General features: G+C 35.7%; 1 protein-coding gene across 1 annotated transcript; it reads left to right on the forward strand.

Moving 5' to 3' along the window:
- Positions 1–3,961: 3,961 nt before the first annotated feature.
- On the forward strand, positions 3,962–12,457 carry LOC143461885 (rho guanine nucleotide exchange factor 9-like). The gene is made up of 11 exons (XM_076959805.1): positions 3,962–5,550; positions 5,965–6,082; positions 6,947–7,060; positions 7,629–7,800; positions 8,148–8,342; positions 8,581–8,685; positions 8,797–8,964; positions 10,450–10,557; positions 11,298–11,500; positions 11,630–11,731; positions 11,836–12,457. Exons 1-11 carry the CDS (start codon positions 5,433–5,435, stop codon positions 12,077–12,079), a joined length of 1,647 nt encoding a protein of 548 aa, XP_076815920.1. The 5' UTR covers positions 3,962–5,432; the 3' UTR covers positions 12,080–12,457.
- The last annotated feature ends 1,472 nt before the right edge of the window (positions 12,458–13,929 follow it).

Consider the following 13,929-nt stretch of genomic DNA (forward strand, 5'->3'; position numbering starts at 1 on the left):
AAGTTGCTGACGCAGTGCAAATATGATTAACCTCCAAGACATTTTGCTGTAACGCGATTTGCTGTAAATGTGAATCACTTAGTAAATCATGCATGATTAAATAGGTACTCATAAAAGGTTAGGTTAGTATTCCTTCTCAAAAAAAAATATCATATAAATTTTCATTGAGATCTCAGAAATGCTCCAAATACAGTAGCCTGTATATTAATGGAGTAAACTTTGTGGTTTGGTGGTTGTTACACATTGTTGCTCTGGTAGCATTGGTCTCAGTATAAGTAGGTGAATGAATATGTACATAACGGAGAGTTTCATACCGCTACTTATAGGATGTTAATCTAATTTATACACGGGGCTTGCTTAACGCACTTTGCCCTCTTTGAGATTATGCTTTGGTTACACGCCTTGGTAATATTTTGCGATCTTAGTTTTATCAAGGCAAAAGCTGGTACCGTGTTGTACTAGTTAAATAACAATGATTCACCAGTATATTTACGAGATCAACTTTTCCGTTGCATAAGCTATACTTTACAGCATTGCAGCAAACTTTACATGATTGCAGTTGCAGACCACAATTTGTAGTTTGCAACTGCTGAAAGCCTACCAAGCAAATTGAATTTTAAAAGGCAGTCATGTAATATAACGAATAGGCCAAAGCTTTTACGATTTCACCCGCAACCTAAGTCCTTTATCTCGGTAAGATTTTCAACAACCTTGTGATAAATATATCACTTAATATAATATAAAATTGTGTACGACATAGAATTCTCGCCTATCGAATCAGCGAAGCATAACACTGCGTGACGTAATCGATGCTTCCCTCTTACTGTGCGTGCATTTTGATTCATTCGGTCTCTTTTGGTTTCTACGTTCAACGCCGCAACATGTCTTTGTGCTGTTGCTGTCACAGTGTTCTATCTTGATGTATTCGTTCAAAGAAGCTTCAAATATAATCAGATTATACAGTAGTCACTCCTGTGTCTTTATTGCTGAAGTCTATCAAAGTTCACTATTAAGTAATACACAAGGAAACAGACTTTGTAGTGTAAGTGGGTAAACCTTACAGGCTAAGGGACCATATACCACTTTTCATTACAACCTTTTTAAGTTTTGTATTGCCACGATAAACAGCATGATTTAATTACCACAGTGTTATAATTCAGTATAGGTATTGTATTTTTAGAGCCTGTAATACTTGGCAAAAATGCATCTTCTCTTTGAATGGTTTTGTTTAAAACATTTTATATTTCCACGTGCAGATTGTTTGATAAGGTTCATGTCCTACTTTTGTCTGCTTGACTTACCTAATGTCGACATAAAATTGCCAGAAAAGATTTGAAAAAATGCAACCTTTTCATGAATGCAACTATGATATAGCGGTAGGTAATGAAGGATTATATAACCTAAATATTACCATAATTCTTAAGGTTAGGTTGTGCCAAGTGTACACAAATATCTTTGACGTCATCATATCATCTGTGTGTTGACGGCAGTGTTGTAACCATGTCAGTCCAGTCAATTTAAATTATGACTCAAATCAAGTCAAATTAATAATGCATACACTTTAAAAAATTTTCCGACGTCGCACTATGCGTTGCGTTACGTTGGTTATGATAACATCACAGTTGTCTTTAAATTAGTCTGGTTGATATATTTTCAGAGAAGGGTAAATTGTTAGAAAAATTTTCGATTTTGTTACCTAAAGCTCCATATTTTGTGGTCACGACTTTAATAACGTGACTCGAGTAATTTCAGACTTTGACTCGAGTTAAGTCAAATCATTTAGGGCGTTTGGGTGAATGCCAAGACAAGTCATGAGAAAATCTGATTCAAGTCGATTCGAATCAAGTCAATGACTCGAGTCATTACTCATTACAACACTGTGGTAGATGGGATTGACGGAGAAGTAGGTATGTTTAAGGCAGAACGGTTTAAAAATATACCGTTATGGTTGGTAAGTTTAGGTTTTGCGAAATGCTTTTTCTACCACTAGTCGGCGTGGACGTGCTTGCGATTAAAAGCAGATTTCTTTTAAAAAACTTAGGCCATGTCAGCACAAAGCAGGTTAGTTTATGAACTGTTTGAAATGTGATGAATAAACCCAAACAGGCTGACGATCTCATAGTTCACTGGAGGAATGATGATCTTCATAACGGCGAATGGTCTTTTCCATATGGCATTTGGAATTCGAGGGTTTGATTTCAATGCAACACGGTGTCTCGCAGTAGCACTTGGTGTTCAACTTTGACACTTCCTTCATCCTCTTCATCGTGATATGATTCTTGAGAATATGATTGGTTCCTTATTTTTTGCAAAAGAAAGGCCGGGGACAGTTCATCGTTTTGTTGTTGTGGCTTGCTGATAGCATCGTCACGATAACCTGAGCTATTTATTCGTAAATAGAGGACAAAACTTTTTCGATTACGTGGCAACTGGTATCCTAATTACCATTATTCTGTCTTGCCGGAAATTCCGGGCAACCATAGTGACCCGACCCATCACAGTTTCGTCCATGCCAAAAGCGCTTCGGGCACATTCTGGCAATACGCCCTTGCTGGTTGCAAGCATAACATTGAACATTTTTCAATAAACAATTTCCTCACTTTTGTTTTTAGCAAGGCCAACCGAGAACGAAGGTTTGTTAGCGAGCAAAGCAATTGACTGAATGTCAACTTTGTAAAAACACTTTCTTTGAATTTCTCAAATAACACTTGCATTCATTCTTCCCGACATCTTCCTCCATTTATGTCTATACCCAACAGTGCCTGGGGATCACGTCAATTGACCGTGAACAAATTCACCGGCGACAATTGGTCGTGGTCAACTGACCGCCAACAAATTGGCCGGCGACACAAATCAACCGCTACGCATTTTATTTTTATTTTTTACGCAAATTAGCATTGTTGTTTATTCAAATTATATGATTTAAGTGATAATATGATTTAAGGTCAGTTGGTTCTAGGTAAATTTACGTCACGGTCAGTTGTCCCCCGGTCAGTTGTTCCCGGTGAGTTTGTTCGCGGTCAATTTCCCACGGTTAATTGTCGTGGAACCCAGTGCCTGATGCTTTGCAGCTTATTTTCCGCACTCTCTAGTTAGATTTGCCGATCCAACTCAAGATAGTTCTTTACCTTTTGTCCAAAGCAGTGCAAAGAATTTCGTTTTCAACGTCAAGTTTGATCTATATTTAGAAAGACTGGATAGAGCGGTAGTAACGAAACTAGTTACCGTTTTACTAGTCTGTTGTCTTGAAATCAGCTGCACAGATAAAATACGAAAATAGTATATTAAAATTAGCATATAAAACAAGTGGCCAAAACCCACACCATTTTAAGTAGAATAATCAATCAGTTTCACGAGGAGTTGTCTTGGGTGACTTTTCCATAATTATTGAAAACAAAAGGGCAACCCTGAGGCGAAATAGGGTCTCAACTCAAACATATGGAAACATCCACAACCACTGTAGTGATTTTTAGCAGAGATTCTATTTTATACCAGTCGTTTTTGTCACTGCCTTTTGCTTTGTACGTTAAATAAATAACCTTATAGTGCCATGTTATCAAGATTATGAAGGTTTCGAAATTTACCGCGACCCAAAAAATGTGTTATAAGCCAAACAATGTTTCAAGATGAAAAAAACCTTGTGTGCCATGTATTCCTACGCTTGTATCATTGTTTTCCATTTCGGTTTCGTTTCTTCGTGCTTCATGTCGTACAAATGACTCATTCATTTAATTGCATCACTTTATTAATTTATGCAGCATAACCATAAAAAGCATTGTAAACGACATAGATATCACTTATCAGTCATCGGGTAGAATGACGCGTTTTCAAGTACCAGCCCCAGGCAAAATTGTCTATTTGCGGAGTAAGATATTAGATGTGTAGGCTATAATAGTGCTCTGTTGAAAATAATTAAGAGAAATGTTAAGACAGTAATGTACGCTTGGACGGAAAAAAATGTCTAAACGGTTTTTACTTATTGAAGTTTGTGAATCAACCGATTTAATGTTACAAGTGCAAGTTACCATTACAAGTTAAGCAAACTGCAAAATAAGCTAAAGTCACCAATAATTTTTATAAATCCTAGAAGTGTAATATTTACAGAGATATTTTAACCAAGTCAGTTTTTATCCTTACCAACGTATATTGCCCTATGGAAGAAGCTAGGAATGAAAAGTTAATAAATGTGCCAAAAACCTTGAAACACTCACACAATCCTGTTTTACTGCGTAACGTATGCGCACTCGTGCGTTTCATTGCACATACAATTTGGTGAGGCATAACGTCGCTATGCTGTGGTGGAGTTCAATGAATAAGAGGTTTAGCAACACATTGAAGTAGTACTGCAATAAATGCCGAGCTAAAGATGTAGTTTTAAACTTTTATACCGCGAGGAAGCTGCGTAACGCTCAGTTTCCTGTGCCATTCAGTACACGATACAGTTTCAAACGCAGTTTCAACCTACTGTTTTAAAATTTCGGTAACCAGGCAGTTGAGATGGATTAAACATACTTCTTATAGCTTGTCATTGTAAGTGAAAGCTAAAGAAACCCAACTTCGTAATAACGGTATTATACACTAATTGTACTTATAAATAGACTTATATTTTTAATTAGGTAATCAGAAAGCTGATGATGTTGAATGATGCATTGATTACGAGTGTGATGAGTCATGCAATACGGTAACAATTAAGTTTTCGAACAATGCAATGTGACCATATCACTAAAATAATGTTTCGTTATGTTGTTGAAAACAGGTACAGAACAGTATTTACGGTACCCATATAAGTTAAATTCGTTTTGGGAGAGCGTATTTAGCTAGGATTTGGCTTAGTTTAGTTGTTTTTTACACAGCATCCAAGTGCTGTTATTTAAGACAAAAGCTACGTTATAAATACGTTTTTTTACTTCCATTAGTGTTTACCTCAATGCAGCAAGCCATGGCTTAGGCTTGAGGCTCATAAACCTACCGACTGGTATTTACTCGGCGTACGCAACATTTGGCCAATGACGTAATCGTGTAAGCAAAGGTTGTTGATATAGTCACCGATATGACCGAAAGAAACGTAACAATCTGCAAAAACACTCAGAGAAAGGAACGCTGAAAATTCCATTAGGGAATATAGAAATAAAACAGATTTTTTTTCCTGGAAAATATCGAAACGGAGTATTCCAGGCTGGAAAATAGCAAAGACAAACTAAAATACTATAACAGAACATAAGAATTGGATCTGCCAGAGGTCAACAGAGTCGGCAGTTGTGAACTTTTATAAATAACGTACAGTATACAGTAGAAAAAGTAATAATCTTCTATAAACTTTATCGCATAAACATTAAACAGGTTACTATTATAATCGATTATTAGGTTTCTGAAAGAAAAAGTTAGATCAGGAAGTGGTAATACTCTTTACCGAAATTGACAGGAAAAATATAATGCAAAAGTCAAACCTGTTTGTTCTTCAAAACAACACAATAAAGGAAACAAATTTAGGTGATGGGGAATGTTCAAAGAAGACTGATCTATACACTTCCATCGAAATCAGTGTACCAGGTTCGATTTCATGTTTGAGTAGCCTTACCGCTTAGCGCTTATAGTAATATCGTACCTGTCTGATCGGTGTAATGGTGACTGCTCAGCAACTCATTAACATCTAATTGGTAATTGTTGCAAAAGCTTTTAGGCGGAAGAAGAGTATAACCTGACTAAAATATATTCAAAAGTATTTATGTTCTTATTGCAATTTCCAACCTGCGTTTAAGGTGTTATGGTTAGGCCTAACGTCGCAAAATCTTTTCCAGTAGAACATAAGATATTCCAAGTCATGCTGAAGAAAAAGGCTATTTTAAAATTTGTCTACTTTGTTTATACTGCAAGTTAATTATTTCCTTAAATCAGTTTGATTGCTTTGTAAACTAGAATTTCTATAAAGGAGAGTATTTAAAATTATCTTTTCTTCCAAAACAGAAGGGGTAGTAAGCCATGCTTCATCCATGTCCAGTCACCGGGGCTCGGGCACAAAGCATACTGCGAAGTGGTTTACTCGCCGAGAGCGAAATAAAACTAATGCAGGATCTTCCACTTTGTAAGTTTCTTTGAAATTTGTTCAAATATACAGTATACTGTAGATAAACATGTTTTATAATTGAAATAAGCTAATAAATAATATATAGATGAAACACACCAGATTGACCACAGTCACGAAAAATACTTTTGTCCTTGTGTTATTATTAGGCTATTTATGGATTAGCACGGCCAAAAATATAACTTTGGTGGCCGTGTTATAACCTTCTATCGTTACACAAAACAATACAAAAATATTTAGTGGAACTCATTAAATTTAAGCCATTAATAGTTTTGACAATATTTCAAAAACGGCAAGATTGTTGTAAAATATCTGTTATTTTGCTGTTATTATAGCAAACATAAAACATTCCGCTAAATATGTGGTAATGAGCTTTCCCAGGCCAAAAAATTCCGCAAGAAATATTTTTAATTTTTATTAAAGACAACAATATGTGCTAAAACATAAGCAAAAACTTGGTGCGGATAGGCACCTTGAACTTGAAGTTGCACAAACTTTAAATCGATTGCAAAATCAAAGCAACTGCTCAAACATTTGCATGGCTGCATATTTTCGAAAGGTTGCTATTCTTTAACAGGTGCAAATGTTAAAACTATAACTGCGTAAACTTTTAGATGGTTACACAAACTTCAAACTATGTAGGTAGGCCTACACAAACTTTAGGACAATTGTTAAACGTTTGTGCCAGCAGGGTAGCCTTTGTTTCAGTTACAATAGTGCAAAATACTCTAACTCATCGACCAAATTTAACCCCACGTACGCCTATATGCTTATAAATGCCTAAATGCTAAAACGATTTTAGATTGTCTTATTGTAACGATGTTTGCATCGAATTGAGTTGACAGCAAAATTTTTCTTTGAAAGAGTTCCTACTGAAAGTGAAGCTTGTGCGTCACGATTAAGCGTTGGTTCAAAGTCAGAAGATACTCAAGGTCAAAGAAGACAACCTGCTGTTCAAAGAACTATGAAACGTCGCAGGTGCAAGTTATTAAAAAATGTTAGCCTATGTCAATGCTCTATAATAATTTTTATTATAAAATAGAAAAACAGTCAAATCATTCATTGCAAAGGTTAAAACATTTTCTGCCGGTTATGTACAATTATGGCAAGATTCTAAGAGAATATTAGCAGAACCTTAAAACTTATTCGTCATTTTACGACTATGAACAACACTGGTCGTTTATAGGCTTCTTTAGATTTAAAAATTGTCTATCGAATTTGTCATCTTATTATTTAAAATACTTCAAGTTGAAGTAAACTGGTATAGAAATAAAAATTACAGGTCCTTAAATTAAGCAAAAGTAGCTTTTTATGCAACCGCTATACCTTGTCTATGAATTTCGGAAAAACTACGTACGAACAAACGCGCCAGGCTTCGAAACTCAAATCTTCTGATCCGTGGTTTAACGCGTTATCCATTGCGCCATACACCCATTAAAAGTTTACACCAATTCAAGTTCAGCGTTTGGTGTTCCAAGACTAAAATTGTGCATATGCAAAGTTTGGGTGATATACCTGACACTTTTAAAGCAATGCTATTTTACAGGACCTTGCGAAGAACTATCAAAGATTTGAAAATTAATTTAAGCGAAACGACAGATGAAAATTCTCTCCGACAACGCGTTCTCACGAATGAGCAAAAACTAAGAATATATGTTCTTCGTGAAATATTAGACACTGAAGAAGAATATGCAAAGCTCCTGCAGTTCATTGTTGAGGTTATTTGTAAGCGGTTTAATACTTTCTAACATAATGGAAACATTTTCTGAAACTTCGCTTCTATACATACGTACATACAGTACAATGCTTGCATAAAAATATATAACATAAACCTAGCCTAATTTTGCTGGCAAACTTTACAATACGTTTGTCTAAATATTATTTCTGTAGTTTATTCGCTTTTGTTATTATGTTGTATAATTCTCGTCTATTTCACTTTTATATTTATGATTACGCCTAAAGTACAAAACAAACTTTTAATTAAGATCACATTTTATGCATTAACGACTGCGATTTGCTATAAAACGAAATTTATCTTAAAATTTACCAAAGTGATTGTATTCAGGTTATGATACCAGATCTGGACGCATTGGCAGAAAATGACCAAGTACCTTCAGTGAATTCAGATACTGTGTCAAAAATGCTGGCCAATATACACGATATCCATAAACTCCATGCTACGTTCATTACATCTTTACAAAAGGCAACGCATTCATATCCCTACCATACGCATTGCATTGGAAATATTTTTATTCAACATGTAAGTGCACAAGCGTATGTTTGATACATTTAAATGAATAAAGTTGGCCACACTACTGTGTACATAGCATATAGGTTAATTGCTATGCATGCAAACAATTATATTTAATTCTTTTGAGCATCCTATTGTGGTGAACGTGTAGACCCAGTAGGCTATGTACAAACCAAGCTAGTGGAAGCGTATATTTAAAGCTGTTGTTGGTTATGTATATTAACATACTTGAAATAAATCTCTGCAGAGCGAACAATTTAATGTTTATGGGAAATTCTGTAGCAACTTCAGCAATGCGCAAAAAATCAGTTATTCTTTGGAAGAAAACCCAGCCGTACAGAACCTTATTGAGGTGAGTTACAAGTATCTGCACATATTTCGATCAGTTTTATGGGAATTTAGATATTATTGACTTCAATAGTTGCACTGTGCTATACATCTGATACTGTATCTTGGCAATTAGAAATGGAAAGAGGGTGTTGCGCACAAAAAACGCGGTTTCATTCATCTTGAAGGCTTCATTATATCACCAGTGCAGAGGTTATGCAAATATCCTCTCCTGCTTAAGCAACTTAAAAGGTTTACTCCAAAGGACCACGATGATTTTGAACCACTGCTAAATGCTATAAAGGTAACACTTTAACTATATAATCCAAGTTTGACTGATATTGTAGAGTTAGGCCTACAAAGCCTGAAAACACTAATCGGCTATGCCTGTTCATTGATGCAAAACCATTTGCCTTCAAGGGGGCAGCAAATGCTAATAACGTTTCAACTGCTTTGTTTTGTTGTGAAGTGAAATCAGTAAAAAAGAGTTTACATGAACACAGACAATGTGCTATATATTTAGGAAATCACCAATGCATTAAGGCAAGTTTTGAAGTCACGTGCTCTACTGATTTACAATAAGGGTCACAAAGAAAGATCTCCAATAAATTACCAAGACTATTTGTAGTTTATAGTGACCAAGTTCGTAACAAACTTATACCTACGCATGTTTTCTACGCGTATATAGCTTCTTTGAAACGTATTGAGAATAATAGTTGCACAATAACAATAAACATATCATATTTAAGTTTTGGGAAAACGAATCCTGGAGAAGTAAAATTTCGTTGTTTGGCTTTGCTGATGTTTGCCAGTGCTTTACATTGTAAGTCGTTGCGTATAAAAAATGAAAAGTCTAACCCCTTTGTTATTTTATAAACGCCATAAACAGCAGTGTAAGTTGAAAATACGTGTTTTATTGTATTTCCGGAATCTGACAAAAACTTCGTCAAATTAACTCTCCAACAACGAGAACCAAGCAGTTGAGAGTCCTTGTGGCACAGCTCGCGGGTAAAGAACAACACCATTCATACTGGCCTCCGATTGTTCAAACATGGAGCACAACATGATATTCAAACTTTTACCCTCTTTTATTCATTTCCTTCATTTTGTTGCTTAATCTTCTCGGTGGCAGAGCGATTAGCATGCCTGACTCGTATATATGCGAGTCGGGTTCAATCTCCAATTGCGCTACCGGTGTAACACCCTTCACAACGATATGAACAAAGCTTGCTTAATTCTGTTTAGTGATCCTGATTAAATTAAGGGTTTCAGATTAGGGAAATATAACAAAAAATGAAAAACCAAAATGTGTACCCATCGGAACTTGCACAAAAGATGAGCTCGAGCGGTGAGGAATTAAACGAAACCTCGCCTGCTGAGTGCAAAAGACGCATGTACATTGTACAATGTGCTAGAACCGAAATGTACTTATAGCAAAGGCTGATATACATTCTTCAAACAATTCAGAAATTATAAAGTTAAAAATCCATCAACTATTTAATTAACTTCAAGTGCAAATTACAGTCGGCTTCTTTTTCGTTTTGGTAGTCTACTAAACTAATCAAATTGATCGGTTATGGGATTTATGGGCAATCGTTTTGGTCATGGTAAAGCAGAAAACTGTGTTCAGATTAGTCATTTTAAGATAGAAATACAATTAGCTAAACGACTTTCACGCGTGCAAAAATTGAATAAAATACATTGGACCTAAGACATAGGCTACATTAAGAATAAGCAACAATAAACCTTTAGTTAGGTTGCTATTTTATCATTGTTCTTATACGTTCAGTTAATGGAGGATGTGACGAGATCAGTAAATGAAACGGAACGTCAAGCAATCGTTTTGCAAGGCATCCGTGATTTAGAAGAATCCTTTGACTCTTGGGAGAAAAGTGGGGTAAGTACAGCGGTGAATGCGACAATACATCCCAGCAGGCAATTGTCTTTAAGGGAATTTTGCTCCTCTCAACAAACACTAGCGCCTAAACAATAACAAAATATTTATTATTCAGACGTTTTGTCGATACCGCAACTGTTTTAATAAGAGATCCGATTTAACGAAATCTGCTGTGTAATTGAGATGTTTGTGGAGATATCCAGCAGGATGGAAGCTAACGTTAAATTAGTTATCACAACGTTGCAATTTGGTGTGGTCATTTGCAGCTATATGAAAGATCCAATGTCAAAGTTATAGTTTGTTATGTGAAAGGTTGTCGAACATAGACTGATAAAAATTTGTTTACTCGAAAGGTTGCTTTTACTATTTCGCAGTGATCCTTTCATATCAAAGGAAAGAATCGTTATAGTTTTGCATATTATTGTCAACAGCACGAAAACCTTAGATTATATACATCAACGTTTTTACAAACAAAACCCCAACAACAATGAATTTGTAGATATAACTTAATAGTAGTGGAAGTTATACTTATAGGCCTATACGCATTCCCCAGCTTATGGGGTGCAGTTGCATATAGCGCAATGTCACGGGAATGGAATAGCACGACATGTGTTGACTTCCTCATCGACGAAACAGAAAAGCTTTGTTAAAGGCTTGGATAATGTGGATGGTTGTGGTTTTAATTGCTGTAGGTCTATATTCGAAAGGAAACAGCTTTTCATCATTATTTGAATTTTTAGAAAATGTCAAAACATGGATTTATGGTGAAACGAGGGGGAGGTCCATTAAAAAGTTGGAAAATTAGATGGTTTACGTTGAGCGGCTACAAACTGAGTTACTACGAAGAACCTACCAAAGTAAAGCCGTTAGGGACCCTTGATTTAACAGCGTATAAAGCTTTGGAGGAAACCGTAACGGGCATTGGGCGACCTTACACGTTTGCGTAAGTTTCTAGTAACAAAATACTGACCTCAATAAAAGCCTTTTTTCTAACAGTAACTAGATGATGATGAACATTTTAATAAAATACGTCAGTTTCTTTTAGCAAACTAAGTTAAAACATATTTTACAGTATTACAATGCCGGATTGCGTTCATTACATGTATACTGTCAACGACGAGGAAAAACGGGAATGGCTTACTATCCTAAAATGGAAGTTTAACTGCATTGATAGGTAACGGTTAACATCCCGCGGCTTTTAGCTTTGTCTAGATTAACATGTCAGAACTGCGTAATTTCATTCAAAGTTTATATACACGACTTACACGTGCATTGTAGATCACGTAGGCAAGCACACCGACCACTGGAGACCGCCATTTTTACAACACTATCATCAATGTTAAATCCGAAAGCACAGAAGACAAACTTCCACGTTATGAATCCAGTAGTGGAGACAGAGCCGAAAATAACAGATCAAACCACGGAACCACAATTGAAGAAAACAACGTCTTCGTCTTTTTTTCGTTCAATTCGATCACGGCGTTCAAGACGATCAAGGTCAGCAGTTCTTAACACGGGATAAATTTCTTCATTCTTGGGATAAAATTTGATCGGGACAAAACACAATAAGAAGAACTGAGTTAAATCTTTTCTTACGGTAGTGTACAATTTCTTAATGGTTACACCCACAAACAGCTAACCGCATGCATATTACTTCTAGTTTTCTAGCTAGGTTCTGTGAGATTAATTTTTCCTTACAAAAACGTCTGGGTAGTTTCCTAAGTGTTATATGAGATTTGCTTCATTTTAGCATCACTATTTTTGAAAACAATTGTTTTTTAGGTTTACCATTATTGCTTCATTAACTGTAAACTAAAAATTTTAACTTTTTTAACTATCGTTGCGTTAAGTTTGTTATTGTCGTGTTCAAAAAAATAAATTATAGCAAGCAAGCTTGGAATGTAGCCTACTGTATATGCAGCGTATTGCATTTCCCTGGCTAGTGATTGCCTAAAGTTAACCTGTAAGTGTAAACGTTTCGGTAATTAAAATACCTGTGTTTTAGCAAGTCGCAGTGCACACCTCAGATATTATAATAACTAGTTCAGAGGAAACTGCACACCAAAGAAGGATGTCGTAATCTTATTCAGGATAGCCTTCAAATTCCTCAGTGTGTTGTATGTACAAAAATGATTCTAACAGTAGCCTATCATGAAACCTGCTCCGCTAAAAACATCTAACGTGAAGTAAGTTAATGCTTGAGGCAATAATATTTCGAACAATGAACCGAATTGTCCGATGACACAATCAAAACCAGAATCCAAGAAATGCCTGATAATATTAAGAAAAGAAAAAATCAAAGTCGAAGATTGACTCTTCGCCTGTTTTTCCCTTTCAGCTTGATGAAAATAGGCTACTAATGCTTCTGCACTTACTTGTGTACAGCGGATATATTGCAGAAAAAAAGATTGATAAGTAATAAATTCATCTTTTGTCAGCTTCTGAAAACGGTATCAAAAGCAACAATTTTTTTTCAAGTGTTGGATGTTTTCTTCAAGAACACCGGATCGCGAAGTAAGCTTGCACGGCTGGTGCTATGCTCAAGAAAAAAAGCTATTTTTTGTCTGCATTGGGTGGATATGGATTTGCTACGTGCTTAGCTTATCTTGCTGATATATGCGATGCATTAATCAACTAAACATGAAACTATGGAAGAAACAAGAATCAGGAAGCAATGTCATTATGCATACTGATGCTATCAATGCGTTTCCTGCAAAGCTCAAACTTTGTATCCACGGAGCAATGAACGATAATTTTGTATCTTTCCATTAGTTGACTGGTGTTATCTAATACAATGTTAAAGAAATGTCGAGGCGATACATCACCATTCATTTCATAACAACAGGAGTTGGAACGATATTTTCCCCAAGAACGAAACTTACAAAATTTTCATAAGATCAGTAAGATATGCTTTCGTTTGTGAGGTGGACCATGTTGCTGAAGAATTTTTCGAGTTGACAAACAACTTTTCTGCAGGAGATGCACTTCTCATTGACGACCTTGGGAAGTTGAATAAGCATGGAACATTGCTATTCATGCCTAGACAACAATGCTCTGAATATCACTGTTCCTTGTTCTTCGACCTATACCAGCGAATGCGGGGTTTCCACGTTGCCTGGGCTGCTTGATGCTCTTTCGAGTCATCAGTCATTAGAATGCTTGTTGTCGAAAGACAAAAACAACTGTCACATTAAATGTTTTTTTGTGTGATGACAAGTAGGATATGGCCGAGCTTACGGAACAAATTTTTACAAATTTATGTAAATCTTATTGTTGTAGAAGAATTTGTACAATTCCTTATTAAAAAAGCTACTTTTAGGCTATGTCTATGTTATTAAAAAATGGCAACTGATAAATATTGTAAGGGCAAGT

Source organism: Clavelina lepadiformis, chromosome 6 (assembly GCF_947623445.1).
Source record: "Clavelina lepadiformis chromosome 6, kaClaLepa1.1, whole genome shotgun sequence".
In the NCBI taxonomy this organism is placed as follows: Eukaryota; Metazoa; Chordata; class Ascidiacea; order Aplousobranchia; family Clavelinidae; genus Clavelina; species Clavelina lepadiformis.

Excerpts from the sequence above, each read along its gene's own strand:
- LOC143461885 (XM_076959805.1), top strand. The coding sequence starts at position 5,433 with ATGCAAAAGTCAAACCTGTTTGTTCTTCAAAACAACACAATAAAGGAA. Across the intron at positions 7,061-7,628 it reads AGAACTATGAAACGTCGCAG|GACCTTGCGAAGAACTATCA; the intron begins GTGCAAGTTATT and ends GCTATTTTACAG. Across the intron at positions 8,343-8,580 it reads GAAATATTTTTATTCAACAT|AGCGAACAATTTAATGTTTA; the intron begins GTAAGTGCACAA and ends AAATCTCTGCAG.